Source organism: Gopherus flavomarginatus, chromosome 6 (genome assembly GCF_025201925.1).
Source record: "Gopherus flavomarginatus isolate rGopFla2 chromosome 6, rGopFla2.mat.asm, whole genome shotgun sequence".
Lineage (NCBI taxonomy): Eukaryota > Metazoa > Chordata > Testudines > Testudinidae > Gopherus > Gopherus flavomarginatus.
In genome coordinates, this window is record NC_066622.1 from 71,781,311 (window position 1) to 71,806,745 (window position 25,435).

The 25,435-nt window shown below is 46.2% G+C and overlaps 1 protein-coding gene across 4 annotated transcripts in view; it reads left to right on the top strand.

The window, feature by feature from the left end:
- Positions 1-25,435, top strand: part of WDFY4 (WDFY family member 4) — a 257,556-nt gene that overhangs the window by 111,733 nt on the left and 120,388 nt on the right. For all 4 annotated transcript variants that reach the window (XM_050959877.1, XM_050959876.1, XM_050959875.1 and 1 more), the window contains 10 exons: positions 1,773-1,978; positions 3,823-3,992; positions 5,128-5,253; positions 5,756-5,917; positions 7,119-7,316; positions 9,824-9,950; positions 11,936-12,093; positions 16,797-17,035; positions 22,908-23,026; positions 24,713-24,904. In XM_050959877.1, the coding sequence (XP_050815834.1) occupies positions 1,773-1,978; positions 3,823-3,992; positions 5,128-5,253; positions 5,756-5,917; positions 7,119-7,316; positions 9,824-9,950; positions 11,936-12,093; positions 16,797-17,035; positions 22,908-23,026; positions 24,713-24,904 (1,697 nt within the window). The remainder of the gene's footprint in view (positions 1-1,772; positions 1,979-3,822; positions 3,993-5,127; positions 5,254-5,755; positions 5,918-7,118; positions 7,317-9,823; positions 9,951-11,935; positions 12,094-16,796; positions 17,036-22,907; positions 23,027-24,712; positions 24,905-25,435) is intronic.

Here is a 25,435-nt window from a genome sequence, read left to right on the forward strand (position 1 = left end):
TCAGGGGAGGAGGCGGAGAAGAGGTGGGGCCAGGGTGGGGATTTGGGGAAGGGGTTGGAATAGGGGCGGGGGGAGTGTTTTGTCATTTGTGTGAGGTGGTTTGGCATTCTGCTTTGGCTGCTGTCTGCTGAAGGTGGAAGCTTTGCAGCACTGCAGGATGAGTGATATGGCTGGGAAGTTCTCTGCAGGGTGCGGGTTGGATGGTTTTGTTTACTTGAACCAGATCAATGTGCCTCTATCCCCCATGCTTTCAGGATAGCACCTCCTGCCTCACACACTGCACATGCTCCCTGCCTACAAATTGTAGCTGGCTGCTGCCTGTCCCTTCAGCATTTTCATTCTTTTGTGTACATGAACTAGGAGGCTCTTCCCCCACAGGAATGGTTACAACAGAACATCACCTTGTGGAAGCTCGTGTCCTCTTTGCCTTTAACTCCAGCCCAGGTGCTCAGAGCTGGGGGATTCTCAAGGACTGCATCCTGCACATGTTGCCATACCTCTGGCCCCAGAGCCCTAGGCTTCCTTTAAATCAACAGACAGTAGTCACAAGAGACTTGATGACCAGAGCCTAAGCTGAGACCAACAAACTCATATCATGTAACATCAGTTTGGCTTTAAATCCTAGACTCAGGAGGTGAGAGCCAAGTGTCTTGCCCAGGCTCTCCATTTTCCCTTTCAGATCAAATCCTTCTTGGTGCCTCCAGAGTAGCTGACGGGGCAGGCGAGCCGTGATATGTTCAGCAGGACCCCATAGGTCTCACTTAGTTGTAGTTGTTCATTTTTTTCATTTTTGACTATACTTTTGTATCATTGTATGAAAAGGTTTCAGTGATGCGGCCCTTGGGCCAATGTACTAGTCCTCCTGTGGCCCTCGTAATTTGTTTGAGACCCCTGCATTTGAGAATGGAATGGGCGGAGGAGGGACTGTGGCTCCTTCAAGGTTCCCTCTCTCTGTGTGTGACCAGCGCTCAACACCCGGTTAGCATTTATGAGTGTTGTCAGTCAATGAGAGAGAGGCGGAATGTGTCAGGTTTGGGTTCAGTGTTTTTTTTTTTCCAGTGAGGTATCTGAGGTTTAGAGTGATATCCATTAAATAGACAACATTTTCTCCACAGTTGCCAAACAGTGGTGTCAGAGATATCACGGTTTCCTTATCTCTTCTGTGAGGGGAAAAGAAATCTGACGTGTCTTTAAAAAGCGGTTTCATCTAACTGGGATTACAAATACTACAATGTCTTAATCCTAATCACAGTTGTTGCATCACTACAGGGCAGAATTAAGGTCGCTTAGGTGCCTTAAGTACACATTTGCATACGTTAGCATGTTGGGATTTCTTTCAAGTTTAAACCTTAATTCTGAATTTCCTGGGTTTATAACAGTTGAATTGGGATAATTACAATGTCCCTGTCATGTGTTTTATCCTGAATTACTGAGATGTTGACCTTAACTGTGACTCCATCTTGATGTAGTTTGTCTGGAAATAAATTAAATTTGGACTGATAGGGATTAGATGGCTCAAACTATGGTGACAAACAAGCTAATGAATCTCCTCAGCACCAGATTGTGAGCATGATATCCAGAGCCTAAGTGACTTAGGGGCCTAAGTCAGTTGCAAAGATCCTCAAAGGTATGGAGTTAGGCATCTAAATACTCTTCAGAGTAAGGACCTAAGTTATATAGGAGAATAAACTCTCCATTGTGATGTAGGCTCCTAGGTCAAATCTTCCTCTGTGTCTTTAACATGTATACTTCTCATGCTGTGTTTCTCCTAGGGCTCAAGAGGAGACATTCTTGGTGCTGGGGCCTGACTGGTTCCTCTTGTTCACACAAAGCCATCTACACCCAAGCACCATCGTGATCGGGGTCAAACTGCTGCTGCACTTCCTCCACAATCCCACACTGCTGAGGAAGTTCAAGGAGGGGGTGGTGGCTGGGCGCTGGGTGTCAAACAGCTCTACAGGGATGGATATTCTAATGGGTACGTTCCAGATATGAGACTCGCTCCCAGTATAGCCTCTTCTAGGGACAGGTTCATGAAAACTATGTTGACCCTGGTGCAGCAGCAATCAGCTAGGGCTCCCAGTCCAGCTCCAGTTGCATAAAATAGCAAATCTCTCATTGACTTCAATGTGAGCTTAGTATGGGCCAAGCAGCAGGATGATCTCCTACTGCTGGGCTGGGAGATGCCTTCTCCATCATACTGCAGGCTGGGGATTCCAGACCAGAAATCACTGGGTGAGGAGATTGCGTGGTCTGGTCTGTGCAGGAGGTCAAACTAACTGGTCTGTACATCTGTGAGTTGGTCAGTCACCACCTTCTCGTCCCTCTGAGATTTGCTCTGACCCTGTTCTGCTCACTCCCCCAGCCCAGATGAGGGAGTGTGTTATGGGTTGGATCACAGAAACCCCCTTAGGACTGCCAACTGGTGTGCTGAGACTACCCCTAAGCCTGTTTTCCCTGGCAGACTTCAGAACCCTGCCTGGTTGTGCCAGACACACTTGCCTGCTACAAATGCAGTCCCAGGTGTGAACCACATCCCTCAAAAGCTGCAGGCTAAATTGAAAACAGCTTAAGACGTGTTCCTGTTTCCAATATCCAAATGTCTAGTTTTCAATGGGGTCCAAACCCCAAATAAATCCGTTTTACCCTGAATAAAGCTTATACAGGGTAAACTCATAAATTGTGTGCCCTCTATAACATTGATAGAGAGTTATGCCCAGCTGTTCTCCCCTCCCCACCCCGTAGTAATACTTACTCTGGGTTAATTAATAAGTAAAAAGTGATTTTATTAAATGCAAAAAGTAGGATTTAAGTGGTTCCAAGTAATAACCAACAGAACAAAGTGAATTACCAAGCAAAATAAAATAAAATATGCAAGTCTAAACCTAATATAGTAAGAAAGTGATTACAGATAAAATCTCACCCTCAAAGATGTTCCAGTAAGCTTCTTTTACAGACTAGCCTCCTTCTAGTCTGGGTCCAGCAATTGCTCACACCCCTCTGGTTACTTCCCTTTGTTCCAGTTTCTTTCTTTTGGGGTGGAGCGGCTAACTCTTGAGCCAGCTGAAGGCAAAATGGAGGGGTCTCCCAGGGGCTTAAATAGACTTTCTTTTGTGGGTGGAGATCCCCTCTCTCCTATGCAAAATCCAGCTCCAAGATGGAGTTTTGGAGTCACATGGGCAGTCCATCATCTCATGTCCATGCATGACTCAGTTCCTTACAAGTGGCAGCCATTGCTTCCATGCTACCTTGAATGTCCCCAGGAAGGCTTCTTATGTGAATTGGAGTCTTCCAAGGTTCCCTTGTCTGTTAAGTGTTTCTTGATTCGGCACTTAACTTGCAAATCCCTTTCTTAAGAAGCTGACCAAATGCCTTACTAAGGCTACTTAAAATCAAACAAGTACACAGCCAATATTCATAACTTTGAATACAAAAAAGATACATGCATACAAATAGGATGAATATATTCAGTAGATCATAATCTTTGCAGAGATATGTTACATGGCATATGTAGCATAAAACATATTCCAGTTATGTCATATATACGTTCATAAGCATATTTCCATAACGCATTATGGGATGCAACATCACAGAGTGTACAAGGAGAACTTCACACCATATGAATGAGAATGGAGGGTGGTTTTCTATTTACTAATGTCAGAGAAATTCTTCTAACAGCTGCGGTTGTTGCTGGGAGGACGGCAGGGTGATTTGGGTCCCAGAGAATTGCTGGTTGTTGTCAGTCAGCCATCCCTCTCCACTACACCTGATGCAGGATGGAAACTGAGCCGTTCAAAGCATGTTTTCTTCCTTTGCTTTTAGACAATTTGAAAAGTGGGCCCCTGATACCTGACTATGGCCCCTACCTAGTTTTTGGGCTCACAGTGCTGCAAGCATGTTTGATTAATCACATTCACCTCCCTGAGATCTACCTGCTGGTCTCAGGGCTGTTCCTGGGAACCCCACAGTGTGACCCGCCAGAAGCCTCCAAGGTAAGGCCCCCGCAAAGTCCGGGGTGAGGGGTGAATGAGAGTTTGCACCTTGGCTAAGGGACCTTGCTTTGCCCTCTGGGATTCCTAAGCTGCTTCTCTGTAATGGCTCCAAAGGGAGAGGCAGCCCAGCAACGTCTGCCCTAGGCAACATAAGCATCCAAGCTAGGGGAAGCTTGTTTTGTTTGGAGCTACAGTAGAACCTCAATGATATGAACACCAGAGTTACGGACTTACCTGTCACCTGAACACCATGTGGACCTGGAAGTCCTCAATCAGGCAACAATGCAGACGGAAAAAAAAAAAGCAAATACTGTACTTCCTCAGTGCTTCTGCCACTGGGGAACTGGGGCTGCAACCATATGGTGTGTGGGGGGTGGGGTCAGGGCTCCTGGCAGAGTGGGGACTCAGGGCTTTTGGCCTTCAGGAGCATTGGGACTCAGGGCTTTAGACCCGAGGGGAGCGCCAGGGCTCTGCTCTCAATTTCAGAGGGAGTGGGGGGAAACTGAGGATTGGGGCTTCAACCCCATGGCTCTGCTCTCGTTTTCACTCCCACGGGGGGTGCCCGGGATCGGGGCTTTAGCTATGGGGAGACTGCTTTTCTTAGCCCCAGTGCTCCCCCCATAGCTAAAGCCCCAGTACTCCCCCCTGGCTAAAACCGGGAGTGGAGCCTCAGGGCTGAAGCCCTGATAACCAGCACCCCTTTCAGGCCTGAAGCCAGAATGGAGCTGTGGGGCTGAACCCCCAAGTCCCAGCATTCCCCTCAGGTCTAAACCTCTGAGCCCTGGTGCTTCCAGAGGGCAGAAGCCCTGAGCCCCCCTCCGGGAGCCCTGATAGCCCCTAGGGTCAGAAGCCCCATCCCCGATCCCTGCAGCTGCAGCCCCAAGTTCCTTGTGGCTGAAGTCTATAACATCTTGTTCATAGCTACGGACCATTTCTGAGTTACGACATCCTCTATTCCTGAAGTGTCCGTAACTCTGAGGTCCTGCTATCCTTGTGGCTGATGCAGCTGGATGTGGAAAGAACAGAAACCTCCTGGAGGTTTCACCCATCGCTCTAGACTGCTCTGAAAGCAGTGAAGGGTGCAGCCATGCCCCTGTCAGCAGCCTCCTCCTCGAACATCTCTTCCTCCCTTCAGGCAGATCTGGACTCCATGCTGCAGTGGCTCCTGCAGAACCACCATGTGGAGGACGTCCTTAAAGCTGGGCTGTGCACAGAGGCAGTGGCCCTGCTGCTAGAGATGGTTAAGGCCACAGTGAACAAGGTGAGCGGCTGTCTGTCTGCGCGTAGGGCCCCACAGAGGGAGTGGCGGAGAGTTCTGCTTGAGGCAGCCCATTCCCTCCCCAAGTGGTGGGCAGGGAGCTGATGGCTGCCAGCTACTGACCTGGCTGTGTTGTCATTGCTGGGAGGAGGGGGCTTCAGAGAGACCCTGTCTGTGCTTATGGCCAGGATCTGAGAGTTGGGGGCTGGATCCTGGCCCCTCCCAGTGTGCTTCTGGGCCCCAGCCCCTGCCCCTCTGAGTGGAGAAAGCCCCAGCTCTGTGGCTAGAGCTGTGTTCAGACTCAGGAGAGGAATGTGTAGCTCTAAGCAGTTGCTCCCTGTGGCCACTGGACCAATCCATCCATGACTTCTCCAGCTCTGGCCAAGCCGAGGCCACTCAGATCTTTGAGGACTGCTGAGAGGAACAAAAGCAAAGTGTGCCAGCTCAGCTGAGCATGCGTACAAGTGAAACACTGCCCTGACAAGACACGCCTGTCGGTGTTCAGCCCTTTGCAGGTACGGAGGGCTCCTGGGAGGTGGCCTATCCTGGGAACATCATGCAGTTCCTGTGCCTAATCTATCACAGCTACCCCCAGGATCCGGTGTGGTGCTGCTCGGACTTCCTGCAAACCTTAGCCACTGTCGTCTTCCATGTGCGGGCTCCACAGGTAAGTGTGAACCAGCTTGGATTGCTATGATCGAGCCAGACGCTGACACCTTTGCCGTGGTAGTCCAACCGAGCCCCTGCTGATGTCGGTGTGAGTCATACCCAGTCAGAGCTGTGGGATCTATCCCATGGTCCGTGCCCCTCAAGCTGTCAGCCTTTGCAGAACCTAAAAGTAGGGGCTGATGTATTGAATCCAGCACTCACTGCTGGGTATCTTCCCCCTTCCCTGTCTCTTTCCTCTTAGCCATGGCCTGGATCACCATCCGTGATAGCTAATGGGTGGCTCGGCTCCAGGTGTGATGCAGCCAAACTCCTTAATCCCATTGCTCCTTGTAGGGCTGGGACCATCCCTTTGCGCTGACATCCTGTCTACTAAAGAGCCACCCCTCTGAGTGTGACCCCCTCACCAGAGCATGCAGCACTCATTTCCCTCAGCCAGCTGCTCCACCCTTGCTCAACTGGAATGTTGCTTCTCCTTTGCTTCACTACCCCTCAGCCCAGCAGCCACAACAGCCCCACTGCCCTCACCAAACTCCACTCAGCTGCCAGCTGATTCCCCCATTCCTGATTTTAAAGCATGTTGGTGGAGAGGGTTAACAATGACTCGCACATGCTGCAGCCCCTTTCATCTGAGTGCATCCTCCTGCTTTGCTGCTGCTATTGTTATTTGGCACACTTGGGGCACTGGTATATGTATTAGGCATCACTAAACCTTCTGGGTGTTAATATTAGCCCCATTTGACAGCTGAGGAAACTGAGGTACCGAGAACTGAAATGACTTGTCCATGATCAGAATGATTGTGCATATGTCTACGCAGCAGCTTGGAGGTGTCATTCCCAGCACAGGTACAAGACTTGCACTAGCTCTGCTAAAAGTATCAGCATGGCCATGGCAGCTCAGGCTGGCCACCTGAAAACAGTCCTGTCTGACTTCCTGGATACACACTCAGGCAGCTAGCCCAAGTTGTGCCCATGCCATTGCAGCTGCACTGCTATTTTTGGGGCACTTGCTTGAGTGGAGCTAATGCACTTACATCTGCCTGGGAAGCATCCACCCAGGAGTCCTGGCACTCAGTTTTTATGGCCATATTACACTGCCTTCCCTCTGCTCTCTGTAGAGCTGTGCTCAGTTGTGGGGAGAAAGCAGTGTTGGTAAAATAAGCTCCCCTGAGTACCACTGTCTGTCTGCTCTCTCTACTCAGGGAGGCTATGAAGGCCTGTCGCACCTCAAAGGTCCAGCTGCTGCTGAAGCAAACAGCTGTCCCAACTCCCCAGCTGCCCCACTGCCTGAGCACCCTGCCAAGAAGCAAGTGTGGGACTTCCTGCGCATCCTGCTGATGGAGAGTCTGCTCAGCATCCCAGCGCACAAACAGAGGCACCCATTCGAGCTGCTTCTTGAGGTCTCATCACCGCAGACTCCCGCTCTTGCTACTCTGCATCGGGTGTTAGGGGGAAGGGGGAGGACACAGGAGGCATCCTGCAGTGATATAGGGAAGGGATGACTCAGAAGGGTCTGCACCCCACCTGCTCCTCTCAAGTTCTCTAGGATAGAGCTGGGTGTTATCAGATTTTTATATTTCGCGGGATATTCCACAATTTCCAAAACCTTCCTGTTCTGAATCAGAACCAAAACAACATTGAAATTCAGAATTTTTAGAAAAGTTTGTTTTGGGTCAATGGAAACATTTTGTTCTGGGTTTGACCTTTGAGAACTTAAAAAGAATAAATTAAAATAATGAATTTGATTTTGAAGGCTGGTTTTGAAATGACAAAATCGAAATATTCTGTTCTGAAAAATGTCAGAGTCGACCACTTTGACATTAACAAAATGCTTTGTTCCTTTTTTTCAATGAGAGTTCGTTGAAATTGGCATGTTTTTCAAACCGCTTAGATTCTGACAAAAACATGATTTTTCATCAAAAAAACTGTTTTGACAAAAAAAATTCTGAGCAGCTCTACTCTGAGAAGGGGTTGTCTACAGTTCCTCCTAGCAAACACCATGTGATCAAGAGGGCCTGAGGCCAGATCACACTGCTGGGATATGGGGCACCTTCAGTTATGTTATCCAGGACAGCCAGCTAGAACTAAAATCCTAACTGCCCTGTAGAGAAGAGATTCCCCTGTGCCCCATACGTTCATATAACTGAAGGCATGATGCTACCTGTATACAGCAGCAATAGTAACTTGCGTTGGAGAAATTTATTATGCTAGAGTTAGATCTTGGCCAGTAAAAAATCTTTCCCTGTCCGTTTATAATGTGTGCATGTAATTCTAAGGCAGCCATGTTAATGCCATGAGACCCCATATAGGGCTGTCTTGTATGCTAATTTACTTAAAAAGTCATTTATTTTCAATGGACAAAAAAAAATAAAACCCCTTCTAAGTACAGATGGATGGATGGCTGCTGCAACAGTTGAGTCCAGACCCAGGTTGCAAACACTCCAAAGCAGGGGATTCTTGGATCGACCCACTATAAAGAAGGGAGTAGCAAATTTAGTATCCAGGCTTAGATTTTGAACGGCCCAAGGGCAGATGTGTCTAGATCACTGGTTTTAAGACAAGTAGAAATGAACCTCAGTTCTTGACTGTGGCTTCCATCTTCTGTGAGTCAGATCCACTCAGAAGAGGCAAGTGAGGGGGAAAGCTCTGAAGGCTCAAAAAGTAGTTGGGGTTCAGTCCAGAGAAGCTATCAAAAGCATGAACACTTCTCCAAGCTATCCAAATCTCCTGAGCCTGCCAGGGCTGTAAATCTACAGAGAATCAGTTATCTGGAGAGCTCACTGGGAGACCTGCTGCTGCTTTCTGTGAGGATGGCCTTTCTCATCACGCTGTGATGTCTTTAGTCTCAGGAATGCAAAGAGCATGGCAGAAATGCATCAAGCTTTCTTGGAGCCTCCGTGAAGGTTTGGTTGTAGAATGAGACTAAGGGTTGGCTGAGGCGACTGTCCTTGTTTCCTCTATACCAGTTCCTACCTCCCTAAGAAGGATGCTCCTGGAGATCAGAAAGGGGCATTTGGACCAAAGCCATCTGGAGTTATACCCCCTGTTAGGCTCCTGGGTGAAGGCAGGCAGGACTAGTGACAGGAGCTTGGGATCCTGGAACTGAAGCCGGAATCAGAGCCAGTATCAGGGTCAAGAGTCGAGGGGAGGGTCAAGCCGGAGTCAGAGTCAGGAGGTAAGCCAAGGGTCAGAGCCAGGAATCAGGCCAAGGCTCAATACCAGGTACTGGGGTCCATGTTGGGATTCCAGGGGTCAATCCGGAGCCTAAATACAAATCAGCGCCAAGTTCGATGCCAGTTCAGTAACAGAGAACAGGGTGATTGTGGCAGCTAGCTAGGGATCTGTGTTGTTGCCTGGACCCTTTGTGCTAAGCCCTATGGGCTTCTATAGGGACCAAGAGCCAATCAGGGACTGTTAAAACCATTGTCATCAGATCCCTTGAGGCAGAACGTCCCCTGGGGTCAAACTTCTGTGAGTTGTCGTACACGGGGTGTGGCTGGGTTATGGCTGTTGCTGGGTTACAGTGTGGGGATGTTGGTTAGCTAGTAGCCCTGTGGGTCTTGGTTCAAGTTCTACCAATCCTTACATCCCTGAACCAAAATCATCCCATGTTATTCTGGGCATGCACCGAAACCATCCCACGTTGTCCTGGGCCTATACCCTGCACTGGGACAAACCCTGATCCTAACCCATCCCAGATTATAATGGACCCTCAACCCAAACCACCCTGGATATATTGGACCCTGCAATCCTTACTCGGTTGAGGCAGATCCTCAGCTGTGTATATTGTCATAGCTCCATTGATGTCAATGGACTTTACCTGAGTAAAGGCTGAGCAAGGTTGTTAGTGTTTGCACCCCTCGTTGTGTTATCACTGTGCTGATGGTTTCATGCTGTGGTTGTGCAGGCTTCTGTAGAAAACTCCACCAGCGAGCAGAAGAGATGTTTCCAGACAGAAGTCTTGCTTTTGACTATGGATATCTTCCACACCATCAGCCAAGGGGGTGGGAAAACTGGCTCCTCCAGACCGAGAGGTGAGTGATGAGCTTCAGATCTTCAGCTAGATAGTTTTTAGGTTGGAGTATCTGACTGTATTCTCTTGAGAGATTTAGAAATGTCAACTGAAATATCGGTCTGGTATCTTAACATTGTAGACTGCATGGGGCATTTGAATGCTCCCAAAAGCAAGTGCATTGAAATTCCTGTGGTCCTGCCATGTGGCTGGCAAGCTTCTCCACCGAGTGTCCCCTGATATAAGAAAGATTAAAAATCTGGTATTGAGAGCAAAAACTAATGGGAGTCTGTGTGGACTAATGGCCAGAGTACCTGACTAGGACCTGAGAGATCTGGGTTCTGTTCTTGCCTTGGCTACTGGCCTGGTGGGTGACTCTGTGCCTTGATTTCCCCATTTGTAAAATGTGGGTAATGATTCTGGCCTCCTTTGAAAAGCTCTAGGGGTTGCTGTTGTTAAAACATGCTTAGTGAGATGAGAGTGGTGCTGAAGCATGCAATCTAGCAAAGCCAAAATAGGACTTAGCTGGCTGTGCTATTATTTGCCTACAGGCATAGTAGCTGTAGCTGTGATTTCAGATGAGACCTGAGTGAGCTTGCACCTGGGCATTACTTCAGTGGGAAACTTTTTTAAGAAAAACCTAAAGTGATTCAGGAAGTGGAATGGGTGACTTACTAGCTCTCCTCCTTGTGTCTCGGCATGGTAGTGAGGAACAGTCCATCGTGGGATGGATTTCAAATTGGCCTATGGAATTATGCCATTACTAAGTCAGTAACATTCATTGCTGTAGCACCTGCATTGTTCTTGGGGGATGTAACAATGCTGGCTTTGGTCGGACTCAACTGAGAGTACCAATTCAGGACAAATTGCTTGAAGCTGGGCAGTTACAGCCCAAGGCTGGGGTTCCTTTGCACACCAAGGCAAACCAAACCAGCCAAACAGAGAAGAGCATGGCTAACCATAAGTGACACAAGCAATTCCCATAGACACTCCAGTTTCCCAGTATCACCACCAGTGCCACTCATTATGGGGATGAACGGTTATGAAAACCAATACCCCAGTAAAAGAAAAAAGGTTCTTTCGATCCCAAAGGACCAAGCCCCAGACCCAGGTCAACATACAAGTTAGATCTTATCCACAAATCACGCTGTTGCCAGTCCTTTAGAATTTAAAATCTAAAGGTTTATTCATAAAAGGGAGAAGATATAGATGAGAGCTAGATTTGGTTAAATGGAATCAATTACATACAGTAATGGCAAAGTTCTTGGTTCAGGCTTGTAGCAGTGATTGAATAAACTGCAGCTTCAAATCAGGTCTCTGGAGTACATCCACAGCTGGAATGAGTCGTTCAGTCCTTTGTTCAGCGCTTCAGTTTGTAGCAAAGTTCCTCCAGAGGCAAGAAGCAGGACTGAAGACCAAATGGAGGAGATGCAGCCGCCTTTTATATCTTCTGCCCTGTGGACAATGACAGCAGCAAGATGGGGCATGGAGTAACATGGGCAAGCCACATGTCTATGCATGACTCAGTTCTTTACAGGTGGACGCCATGGTTTACATGTTAGTTTGAACGTTCCCAGAAGAGCTCAGATGTGGATTGGCATCTCCCAAAGTTCATTGTCAGCTAAGTGTTTCTTGTCTGGGCACTTATTAAGAATAGTCCCTTCTGAAGAAGCTGACCAAATGCTTCACTGAGGCTACTTAGAATCAAAACATACTGATATACAAGTACATAGCCAAATATTCACAACTTCAACTACAAAAATGATACACTCATACAGATAGCACAGTCATAATCAGCAAATCATAACCTTTTCATAGATACCTTACATGACAACCTTTTACAATATTTGCTGCAAATATATAGCAGTGGTTGCAACAATGATCTATACGGTTATGAGTTATATCAGTAACATCACAAGATCCCAGCCTGAAATGGGACAGCACGACGGCAGCATAGTTTGTGCTCCAGCATATGACCGAACTGTCCCCTCATTGTATTCCCTGCAGGCAGCAGTGACCCTCAAGGCGGGGCAGAAGTGGCTGTGCCTATGTTGGTGGCGAACGTTTCGTATTTCACTCAGAAGCTGGTGGAGAAGCTTTACAGTGGAATGTTTGCTGTAGATCCTAAGCAAATCCTGCTCTTTGTTGCCGAGCAGATCATGTTGGTAAGTAGGACACCGGGGTTCCTTCCGCTGTTGTTGATGTATTTTGATGTTTCTTATGTCATGCTGGCTCTGAGATCTGGGAGTTCACAACACAAAGGGCATGATCCACTGGCTTCTCATCATCGTTGCTTATATTGCACTGGCCTCAGTTAAGGATCAGAGCCCCATGGTACAGACTCACCCATACTACCACAGTTCCTGCCCCGGGTAACACACCATCTCACTTGTTGACCCTCAGGTTTCAAAATATCTTTACAAAAATCCAACCCTTTGTCACTGAGCAATTTTTTTAAAAAAAGTCAAAGAATGGTCCCCTTTTTATTATGATAATTTGTGTTACTGTGCCACCACAGAGCTCCAGATATGGACCAGGGTCCCACAGTAACTGCCTGAAACAGCTTACTGCCTAAGAACTTTAGAGCCGTATAACATGTGAATCTAGCTTCAATAATTATCTGGCCTCCCTTACTCTAGTATCTGAGCAGCTCATCTTCTCTAATGTGAGGTGAGAGATGCGATGTCCTTGGTCTTGAACAGAGGCCTAAGACCCACCCACCCCTGACAGCTGCTGTATCCTGACCTCTGCTCAATGCCTACTGAAGTCTGTTGGGCTGACAAGCTACTTGCACTATAGCCCCAGCCAAGGCATGCCCCACAGGAGCTCTGATTGGAGGATCTCCTGGCTCCATTGATTGGTCCAACTATGCTATTTAAGCCAGGAGGCGGCACAGGAAGCTTGTCTGAGCAACAAGGTGGTTTCCTGATGTGGCTGCAGTGGATCCTGCTTGTGCCTGTCTCTTTCTCTGCTCCTCTTCCCACCGTGTTCCTGCTTCATGCTTGATCCTTCCCTCTCCTCCAGTTCCTGCTCTTATACCTCACCTTCAGTTGTCAGTGACCAGTCTTGGCTCTGACCCTGGCCTCCACCTTCTGACCCTGACTCTGGCACTTGGTATCTGACCTCAGTTCTGGTCCTTAGCTTCGATTACTGGTTCTGACTCTAGCTTGGCCCCTGGCTCTGGTAACTGGCAGCAGACTCTGTTGCTGACCCTTGGCTTTGTTCCTCACCCTGGATGCCTGCTCGGCCCACTAGGCCTGACTCCTGCTCTGCCCACTAGGCAAGACAGCCTATGTCCCAGTCCATAACAAGACAGTGCTTTTATCTCCATTGTACAGATGGAACCAAGGCATGGAGAGACAGAAGGTATGGAACTGAGGATGTGAAAAAAAAGCTCTGACAGCACACCTGCCCAAGCCAAAAAAATGGGCCAGACTGCCGCCCCTGGAATTGTGCTGCCCCAAGCACATGTTTGCTTTGCTGGTGCCTAGAGCCGGTCCTGGTCATCCAGTACCAGCATCTAGCAGTCAGAGGCTTAGGAACACCCGGAGCATGGGGTTGTATCTCTGACCATCTTGGCTAATAGCCATTGAGGGATCCATCCTCCATGAACTTATCTAGTTCTTTTTTGAAACCAGTGGCCTTCACAACATTTGCTGGCAACAAGTACCATGGTTGACTAGGCATTGTGTGAAGAAATACTTCCTTTTCTGTGTGTTAAACCTGCTGCCTATTAATTTCATCAGGTGACCCCCTAGTTCTTGCTTTATGAGAAGGAGTAAATGACAACTTCCTGTTCACTTTCTCCACACCATTTGTGATTTGTATAGACCTCTATCATCTTCCCACCTTCCTTTTCTCTTTTCTAAGATGCCCAGTCCCAGTCTTTTTAATCTCTCTTCATATGGAAGCTGTTCCATACGCCTAATCATTTTGATAGCCCTTCTTTGCACCTTTTCCAACTCTAATATACCTTTTTTTTTCAATGGGGCAACCAGAACTACACACAGTATTCAAGGTGTAGGCATACCCTGGATTTATATAGTGGCATTATGATATTTTCTGTTTTGTCTGTCCCTTTCCAAATGGTTCCTAACATTTCTGTTAGCTTTTTTTGGCTGCTGCTGCACATGTGTGGATGTTTTCAGAAGACTGTCCACAAATAACAGCTAATTTAGACCTCATCATTTTGTATGTGTAGTTTGGACTGTTTTTTTCAATGTGCTTTACTCTGCATTATCAACATTGAATTTCATCTGCCATTTTTTTTTCAGTCACTCAGTTTTGTGAAATCCCTTTGCAACACCTCACAGTCAACTTTGGACTTTAACTACCTTGAGTAATTTTGTATCATATGCAAATGTTGCCCCCTCGCTGTTTACCCCTGTTTGCAGATCATGTCTGAATATGTTGAACAGCACAGGTCCCAGTATAGCTCCTTGGGGCCTTGCACTATTTACCTCTCTCCATTGTGAAAACTGGCCATTTATTCCTACTCTTTGTTCCTATTTTTGAACTGGTTACTGATCCAGGAGAGGACCTTCCCTCTTATCCCATGACTGTTTACTTTGCTGAAGAGCCTTTGGTGAGGGACCTTGTCAAAGGCTTTCTGAAAGTCCAAGTACACTATGTCCACTGGATCACCCTTGTCCATCTGCTTGTTGACACCCTCAAATAATTGTAATAGATTGGTGAGCCGTGACTTCCCTTTACAAAAGCTGTGCTGACTCTTCCCCACTCTATCGTGTTTATCTATGTTCTTCACTAGAGTTCAACCAATTTGCCTGGTCCTGAAGTCAGGCTTCCCTGCCTATAATTGCCAGGATCACCTCTGAAGCCCTTTTTAAAAATTTGTGTCACATTAGCTACCCTCCTGTCATTTGGTACAGAAGCTGATTAAAGTGACAGGTTACTACCACAGTTAGTAGTTCTGCAACTTCATATGTGAGTTCCTTCAAAAGTCGTGAGTGAATTCCATCTGGTCCTGGGGACTTATAACTGTTTATTTTGTCAGTTTGTTCTAAATCCACCTCTATTGACACTTCAGTCTGGAACAGTTCTTCAGATTTGTCATCTGAAAAGAATGGTTCAGGTGTGGCAATCTGTTCTCCCCCTGCCCCCTATCCCCTTCAGTGAAGACCAATAAAGTTGGATAAATGAGGAAACACAAAATTGCTGGGCACAGGCATTTTATTGTTAACTTTCTAAGACTGTGTGTTGCAAGTAAAGAAAAGTCAAAGTATCAGAATGGTAAACCAAACTGTCTTTAATGGACTATCTTGATAATCACTACAAAAGTTTTTTCTCTTAATTAATTAGTCTCTTAGAGTTGGTAGGACAACTCCCACCTTTTCATGTTCACTGTATGTGTACATATATATCTCTTTACTATATGTTCCATTCTATGCATCCGATGAAGTGGGCTGTAGCCTGCGAAAGCTTATGCTCATATAAATTTGTTAGTCTCTAAGGTGCCACAAGTACTCCTGTTCTTTTTGCCAATACTTGTCAGCGTCTCTTTTTTGAAAGTATAAGGAATGGACTAGGAGTGGACTTAAAAAAATTATTTATGCATCCTACTTGGCATTTAATCCAGCTAATATGGGCAAGATTTTCCAGAGCTCAGCCAGATTTCCAAAGAGCCTAGTTGCCATTTAGCCACAGATTTTTCCAAAGTGCTCAGTGCCTGGCAAGCTGAGTTTTTATTGACAACCTGGCCCTTGATGCAGGTGCTTATGGCTTTGGAAAATCTACCCCAAACCAGCTTGAGGATTCATTGATCCTATTTCAGCTGGGATTTCATTTCTCTTCCTTGAGATGCTTGTTTTCTCTTTGACACTGATCCCTCGCTCCAGAGCTCTCTCGGTAGGCTGTTCAGTCAGGAAATCCCAGCCATGCACACCAGAAGGTTAGAGTGCTTTGAAGTTGCACTGTGTATAACACAGCTAGTTACTGTTGCTCTGCAGTGGAAAGTTTTGGCAAACTAGACGAGACTATCTTTATTTCTGTCTCTTGCACAGTGCCAAAATAGCAGCAACAAATATATAATAATAATAATATGGAGCTAGTTGCATAGTGCTCCCGGATGGATGAAATGGCATGCCCTTTGGGTTAGCGCCACCGGGTGGTGCATCAGGAAATGACCTCCTATCTGCCCCTTGTGGGCTGCTTCAAGATCCAGAGGAATAAGGAGGGAACTGTGTTTCCCCAGAGTGCTGGGGCTGCAAGCCTGCCTGGATATTATGTGGGCTGCACAAGGGGAAAGGCTCCCATGCTGCCTAACTCACTGCACCTCTGTGTAAGGACCAGGCTGAAGTTGGTCCTCAGACTAAACAAGAATTAATGTGCATGGGAGAATAAGTTACACGGTAGTAACTGGGTCTGAGCCTACCTCTCAAAACATCTGTGCTGGGGTAACTTATGTGCCGAGGTAGCCAGGACAAGTTGTTACCTGCAACAGCTTAGACTCACTTTGATTCACCTCTAATTGTTGCCTATGAATCAATGAATAGTGGGAGCAATTTTCAGGAGTGCCTGAGGAGCACAAGTTCCATTGAAGGACCCTGGGAATTTTACTCCTGAGTCACTTGGGTGCTTTTGAAAATTCCACTTTTTAAGACCCTCCTTCACCCCACAAAGATAAATAGTCACCTTGAGAGACAATGAACATGTCAGTGTTTAAAGGCTTCCTCTTTAACAGGGCCAGATTTATCCTTGTTGTAACTCTGGGGAATGGTTTTGTCCCATAGATCATAGGGGACGTCATGGTGGAATGACTGTACAGAAGCCCAAGTGGGAGAGGTGAAATGGAAGGGACAAGGTCTTGTACCAGTCATGTGCCAGATCATGCTTTGCTGTGTTTTAACAGGTCATGGAGAACACCTTTTCCCAAAAGGAAACTGTCATCAGCACCCTGTACAGCAGTTTAAACCGAGCCATCCTGTATTGTCTGTCCAGGCCACAGCAATCACTGCCTGAACAGCTGAGTCTCCTGAACACCCTCCACACCCTGCAGGAACAGTGGGACATCATCTTTGCAACTTACAACTCAAATATTAGCTTCACCATCTGCCTTATGCACTGTCTGTGTCAGCTGAGCTCTGGGAGGTACATGCACTACACTCGGTGTGACTTCTGATTAACTTTCTCTCCTGATGTTTATTGCAGTGGGTGGTGCACACAGAAGAGGAAAGATTTCATATACTCTTTTCAAGGTCATGGTGCCAAAGGCTCTGAACAGTGGAAGTTGAGAGCGCTCAGTGCCTTGCAGGATCTGAGATTTAGGATGTACTACAGCCTAACAAATCTCTGGCCCAATCTAATAGACTGGTACTACATGTGTAATTGCTTGCATTGGTGCACAGTTCCTTCCTGGTTTGCTCCCATTAAAATTACTAAATTGAGCGGCATGTGGGATTTTTTCCTCATTAAAGTTTTTGACAAAAACATAAAACAACTTTTCTAAATTTCAGTTTCAACAAGACAAAAAATATTGTAAAATGTCAATAGTTTTACGAGCACCTGAAAGTGTTTACTTGAAAATGGCATGTTTTTGTGAAAAATTCTGTGTAGTCAAAAACTTGTTTTCCCATTAAAAATACATTTTGATGGAACAACTTCTACCATTTATATTGCTACGGTGTTGTTGTCTAAAAATATATACAGTGGTATGTATAATGAGGAGCACCAGCTATTAGCAATGGAACTCTTGATTTCCATTTGTTGTTTTGAAAAGTGATTGAGTAAACCTCCAGAAAACACCCAACTGATCTGATTTTTATCTGACCCGTCTAAAACCTCTGATGGTTCAGAACTTGGTCTAGAACAGGGTTCGGCAACCTTTCAGAAGTGGTGTGCTGAGTCTTCATTTATTCACTGTAATTTAAGATTTTGCCTGCCAGTAATACATTTTAATGTTTTTAGAAGGTCTCATTCTATAAGTCTATAATATATAACGAAACTATTGTTGTATGTAAAGTAAATAAGGTTTTTAAAATGTTTAAGAAGCTTCATTTAAAATTAAATTAAAATGCAGAGGCCCCCAGACTGGTGGCCAGGACCCGGGCAGTGTGAGTGCCACTGAAAATTGGCACGCGTGCCATAGGTTGCCTAACCCAGTCTAGAATCTCACAGGAATAAGCTTTCCTATGGTGTGTTGGCACTGCCCCTTCCAGCTGAGGCCAGAACATGCAATTGCAGAGACTAAACCGGGGCCTAGTCTGCAAGTATGTTTCCAGACTTCAACTATGCCTCCAAATCTAGGGATGTGTTTTTTGTGGACAAGGTCCTACACCCATTGAATTCACTGGGAGTCTTGTCATTGGTTTCAATGGGTGCAGGATCAGACTTTGTGAGAAGTCTTATGGGATGGCTGACCAGTGTTGGTGCGGGTTTTGAAGTTGTCAGGGAATGTTTTGTTGCAGGGCAGTTTGGGTTCATTGGGAGTTGACCTATGAGGATTTTTCCTGTTTGGTGAGTGGGAAAACTAGCAGTTGGCATTGTTGGTGTAATCTTTGTGCGCGTTTTCCGCAGTGGTCACTGGGTTTCTGGTAATGGCATGTCTTCTTTTGTAACGTGGGTAGCAACTTTCATTATAAACTAATGAACAGCTTTGTGGGGAAATAGGTGTAGGGGTCAACTACAACATTCAGATCTGAGGCCACTTCAGAGGTGATCAGGGTAGGCTTATAGCAGAGAGAAACATGCAAATGAAAAATGAATGAGCAGATCATTTCTGAACCTTCTAACCTTGACGACAACAACAACACAAAAGAGCATGTGTGGATGTCACTTGTATCTGGGGAAGGTCATGGCTGGTTCCTATTTCATGCAAATGCTTTGTTCTTCCCTACTTATGATGTTTTGTGCTTGGATTGTTTTCTGCTGCTACATGAAATTCTCCAGAAAGCAAAAATGAAGTGGGGGGGAATCATTACTGAGTACGATCTCTGTAAAGGAGGCAGGCAAGGCAGAACAAAAAGAAGGAATTCTAGGAATAACAGAGAAACTAATCAGTGCTCCTCTTTCATTTCTATATGCTGTGAAACTAGGCACCATTGCAGCACCCTACCCCTAAGCAACTCAAAGCACATTTACAATGGTGCCAATGCATTGCCACTCCTGTGATGGGTGAGAAATATGCACAGAGATGCTCCTGGTCATAGAGTGAGTCCTTGTCCTGACTCATCCCTCGCTCTGACCATTAGATCGTGCTGCTGCTTGTGAAGTGCAGAAAAGCAGACAGCTGCAGTGATTCCATCCTCAAGAATTCTGCACACAGAAAGGCCTCAGGAGGTATGAATGGAATTTAAAGGCACCACAACAAAAGCCAGATGAAAGGAAATGCCCTCCCCCCCAAACATACTGTTAACCTGAGGAGCTCACTGCTGCAGGATATTATTGAAGCAATTGTTTAGTAGGCAAAACAGGATTAGATAACTGAGAAATCGGTGAAAGCTCCTAAGGGCAAACAGGGACTACCCTGTAGAGTGTATAACAGAGATTCTTTAATTGCTACTGTGAATTGGATTTTTATGAGCATTTTTATGCATCGCTGTGCCTTCCCAGCAATGTTCAGATTGCAATCGGCCTCTGCTGTTGAGAAAAACAGTTGCAGTTGCATGATCTTGGATTGATTTTACTGGGATTGACCTATGAACTCCTCACCAGATGGGAGTCTGGAAATCGTTTCTCCCCATGATATAATACTATTATTCAGATGCATTATATGTGCATGGAGGTGGCCGTTCTCTGGGGGCATCTGTTACTGGTTAATTTTGGAGACTGAGGACTCAGATGGACCATTCTGCTCCAGCATGGCAGTACCTGTGCTGCTAGATTAAAGCAAATAAAGCCAATGCGTGAGTCTTTTAAAGAATCTCTCAGTGCATTGCTATTATTATTGCTTCTTGGACACCAGGGATGAAGTCCTGACTCTGTTGAAATCATTGGGAGTTTGGGTGATGACTTCAGCAGTGCTAGGAATCCTTCCTCCAGCATGTTGACTTTTCTCACAGGTGATGTACCCAAGGAATTCTTACTGACTTTACTTGCAGAGTAACTTTAGAGTCTTTGTGGCAAAAGAAGCAAGTGCTTGGCATTTCTTTATTCATCAGAATGGTGCTAGACCTAGTCACTTTCTATGCTCTGTAGAGGTTTAGGAAGCCATTTAATGTATCCCATATAAACTGAATCCAGTGAAACAACAGAACATTTGAGGTGAGCCACTTTTCTACATGGCTTTTCCAGATCTGTTTTTGTTCTTATTCTAATTTGATAATTCCTAGACAAAAACTGTTAAAATGGAGTTAAGGTTGAGAGTATGTAGCAGTAATGTAAAGGTAAAAAACATTATAACAACACTGCTATTATCCTAAAACCAGCCCAACAAACCCAGGAAATTCAGGGTTACTGTTACCTTCACATCTTTGGTTTACTTTTAAGTGTAAAAAATGCCTACATAAGGCACCAAAACAGACTTAAGTCCTGTAGTGATGCCATCCAATAACATACCACTATGATTGGGGCATTGTAGTGTTTGTGGACTCACATTAAATTCAATTGATTTTTAGACAGATCAAATTTTTTCCCCATTAGTCTTCTGTTTATGGCATCACTGCAAGGCAGAGTTAAGGTTGTTCATATCCACCACGATTTCAACAGCTTCTACCCCACCATCAGCCTCAGCCTGGACCAATCTACACAAGAGGTCCCCTTCCTAGACACCACGGTGCAAATAAGTGATGGCCACATTAACACCACCCTATACCGAAAACCTACCGACCGCTATGCCTACCTTCATGCCTCCAGCTTCCATCCCGGGCACATCACACGATCCATTGTCTACAGGCAAGCACTGAGGTACAACCGCATCTGCTCTAATCCCTCAGACAGAGACCAACACCTACAAAATCTCCACCAAGCATTCTCATAACTACAATACCCACACGAGGAAATAAGGAAACAGATCAGCAGAGCCAGACATGTACCCAGAAGCCTCCTACTGCAAGACAAACCCAAGAAAGAAACCAACAGGACTCCACTGGCCATCACATACAGTCCCCAGCTAAAACGCCTCCAACGCATCATCAGGGATCTGCAACCCATCCTGGAAAATGATCCCACACTTTCACAGGCCTTGGGTGGCAGGCCAGTCTTCGCCCACAGACAACCTGCCAACCTGAAACATATTCTCACCAGTAACTGCACACCGCACCATAGTAACTCTAGCTCAGGAACCAATCCATGCAACAAACCTCGATGCCAACTCTGCCCACATATCTACACCAGCGACACCATCACAGGACCTAACCAGATCAGCCACACCATCACCGGTTCATTCACCTGCATGTCCATCAATGTAATATATACCATCATATGCCAGCAATGCCCCTCTGCTATGTACATCGGCCAAACTGGACAGTCTCTATGGAAAAGGATAAATGGACACAAATCAGATATTAGGAATGGCAATATACAAAAACCTGTAGGAGAACTCTTCAACCTCCCTGGCCATACTATAGCAGACCTTAAGGTGGCCATCCTGCAGCAAAAAAACTTCAGGACCAGACTTCAAAGAGAAACTGCTGAGCTTCAGTTCATCTGCAAATTTGACACCATCAGCTCAGGATTAAACAAAGACTGTGAATGGCTTGCCAACTACAAAACCAGTTTCTCCTCCCTTGGTTTTCACACCTCAACTGCTAGAACAGGACCTCATCCTCCTTGATTGAACTAACCTCGTTATCTCTAGCTTGCTTGCATATATATGCCTGCCCCTGGAAATTTCCACTACATGCATCTGACGACGTGGGTATTCACCCACGAAAGCTCATGCTCCAAAACATCTGTTAGTCTATAAGGTGTCACAGGATTCTTTGCTGTTTTCACAGATCCAAACTAACACAGTTACCCCTCTGATACATATGCATTAACTGTCCATTTCTTACCTTACCACGGTTGGATTTCTTTTAACTATCACCTTACCTCTGAATTTCCTGCCTCCTCCTACTCCGTACTGTGGTAAACTCACTCCAAAAAAGTTTATGAACATAAGAACGGTCATGCTGGGTGAAACCAAAGATCCATTTAGCCCAGTATCCTGTCTTCCAACAGCAGCCAATGCCAGGTGCCCCAGAGGGAATGAACAGAGCACGTAATCATCAAGTGATCCATCCCCTGTTGCCCATTCCCAGCTTCTGGCAAACAGAGGCTAGGGATACCATCCCTGCCCATCCTGGCTAATAGCCATTGATGGACCTATCCTCCATGAATTTATCTAGTTCTTTTTTTAACCCAAAGGCTTGTTTGTTATGGTCTCAGCACTCAGGACTATTGTCAACCATATTTACTAGGTCTTCGCTATGGATCAACCAAGAGCAGGGACCCATTGTGCTAGGTGCTGTACAGACACAGAGCAGTAGCCAGTCCTTGCTGCAAAGAGCTGACAGTCTAAATCGACAGGACAGATGAAGGGTGGGGGAAAAGAGTATATAGCTCACAAGAGAGATCGATCAGTGTGATGGTGGCAAACACTATTGGGCCATTATCAGTCATCAGAAGCTCAGTTGTGGCTCTGTAGTGATTGTGCCTCCTGCCTTAAGTACAGGACGGGAGGCAATGTGGCCTAATGGGTAGCGCACTGGACTGGGACTTTGGGGGGATCTGGGATCTATTCCCAGCTTAGCCATTAGCATGCTAGGTGATGTTGGTCCAATCACTGTGCCTTTATGTGCCTCAGTTTCCCCTCTGTAAAATTAGGCTGATGCTATTAACCTCCATTGTAAAGTGCTTTGAGAGCTACAAATAGAAAGTGCTGTGGGCTCTGATTATTGTATATACAGAGGTTGGGGAATATTGGCTTTTGAGTAAAGAGGTTAGGTGGAAATCCCTGGAGTGTGCAGTGTTCATTTTCCTCGTGTTGATGGGATGCTGAAGGTGTCTGTGTTTCTCGTGCCACCTGTTGTTCTGTTTTCTCCAGCTATCCAGAAGGGTTTGGTGTGGATGCAAAACCAACACTGGCTTCCTATCGCCAAATTTTCCTGGCCCCGAGTGAAGAGGAAAAGGAGAGAGGAGACAGTCAGCCTGCTCCAGGCAATGGTAACGTATGACCCAAGGAATTCACTGCCCCAGAGGAGCACGACAAGGAGCAGGTCTAAAGAGACCTTCCAAGCAACTTAGATAAGTACTTGGAAATAGGAAAGACAAGGCGTCTCTCTAATACTTTGGGACCAGCACACCTACAGCAACACTGCATGAAACAATGGAAATAACATGATATTTTGCTGTGTAACAGCTACCTCAGAGGACAGAGGGAGCTGTGATGTGGTGGTCAGAGAATGATAGTAGGTGCTGGTATCACCACATTCCTAGTTCCAGTTCTGATCCTGAGATTTGCTGTGGGGCTGGGAAGTCTCACTGTGCCTCAGTTTCCCCATCTGTGAAATGGGTACAATAAGCCTTCTCTCTTCCATAGCCCCTGTGAAGATTGGTGGTGCCACAAATGCTGTCACTTTGCAGAAACAATGGCAGCTGACAGCAGGAGGCTCAGATATTCCAATTTTAATTAAAAGCTTCATTTCCCACCTCTCTGCTGGGAGAGGAGAAACTTGACTCCGTGGGCTGCTGCGCTGAACTGGGGATTTGAAGCAGCTTTTCAGTGCAATTTACTTTACTTTAAAAGGCTCCCTGTTTTAAAAGAGCTGCCACTCTCATTTTGCTCAGCGCAGCAGCTTACGGAGCCTCCCACGGCGAGTCGCCCCTCTCCCAGCACAGGAGTGGGAAAGGGCCTGCACTGGGAAATGAAGCTTTTAATTAAAATTGACATTTCTGAGCCTCCTGCTGTCAGCTGCTGTTGTTCCTGCAAAGTGACAGTATTTGTGGCACCAGCAGTCTGGCAGCCCAGCCAACTGGGAGAGCAGGGCACTCGGCAATTTCTACCTTGGTCTGGCACTTGTTAAATATCAGGAAATTTCACAAGGGGTTATTTTAGCTCACTTACTCCAGCTTCTCTTTAAGGTGGTATAAGTTATCTCTGCTCTCCACAGATTACTCACACCAAAGGTTATTGTCCAAACTATATCCTCCCCCTGTCCCCCCCCACTCTTTTGGGGTTTCCTGTTGTTTTTCGATAACCACAAACATAAACCCTAGCCTGACTTCCCTGTAGAGCTGGCTATTTCTAAGATTTTTCCCTGCTGAACTTTTAAACTCTCCCATGAGTTCTCCTCTGCCTTAGAGAGATGCTCAATTTTTTATACTCAGGCTGTGATCCAGCTGGTCTGGTTTCCAGAGTGAGTCAGCAAAATAGCTCTGCATCTCCATGTAGAACATCCAGTCACAATGGTCACAACAGTTTTACAGTCCCTGATATATGGCTCACATCCTACCAGGGTTTCTACTGACGCTGTCTCAAGGATTAAAAAATGTCCTGTATGTGCTTTAAATGTTATACATCAAATGTTAAATGTCCACAGACAGCTGATCAGGTGCTTATCCAGAGCAATGCATGATGGGGTCAGCTGTTATTCCCACTGGTATTTTGGGGGTTGAATATGGAGGAAGAAAGGTCCTATTGTTTTACCACAAGGCAGTCAGTAGTAAAGCTAAGAGGCCTTTGCAGATAGTGCACAAAAAGGGTGATAATCTAGAGTAACTCCAGTGGCTTTAATAGAGTCACTCCAGATTGGCACCAGTGTAACGGAGAGACACTTTTGGCTCCTATGCTGCTGACTTCATATTCTCAAACAGAAGGTCATTCCTCATTGACAACTCTTTGATTTCTAGTTCAGCAAGAGATTCTGAAAACAGTCGAAGTCATCTGGAAGCAGCTCATTTCCCAGAGGTGGCAGGTCCTGGAGGACACCTACAAGATGGATCTCTCTGTGAAGCCGGGAGACAGAGAGAAGGAAGTGAAGATAGCTGAGATCACTCCTCTGTGGGAAGAGATGATGACGAAGGCTTGGCAGCACTTCATAGGTCTCTGTTCTTTAATGGAGCACTTACCTCAGCGAGCAAAAGCATTGCAGGAAGCATCCCGATTAATGGAAGGATGCTGACGCCTCAGTTATAGTCTCCCATTGCACATCACAGCCCAGATACCTTGGTTCCTCACTCTGTGTTTTTTCTCAGTCCAACTCCAGAATTTGAGGGAGGGATTCTGTTCCACATGCCAGCCCCTTCACACTGCTCTGGTGATGTACAGGTACTGACTTGGTGCCACAAGGAGCTGGAAGAAGATTCCCCTGGTGCAACCACACAGCATAGGGCTCCTCAGAAATAGGCATGCCAGGGCCAGAGGGGAGCCTTGGCAGCATATACCACTGCAGTGATTCTGGGCGGTTCCAGATTGAAAAGCAGCTGTTAGGAAGCTGCTGTCCATTAGAGCATTCCCAGGGCTGCTCTAATTTATGCCAGGGCCATTTTGACCCCCTGAAGCAGCCCACAATCCCAAAGGCACAAAACTACCGTTGCTTCCCATCCCCAGGGGATCTTACACCTCCAGGAATA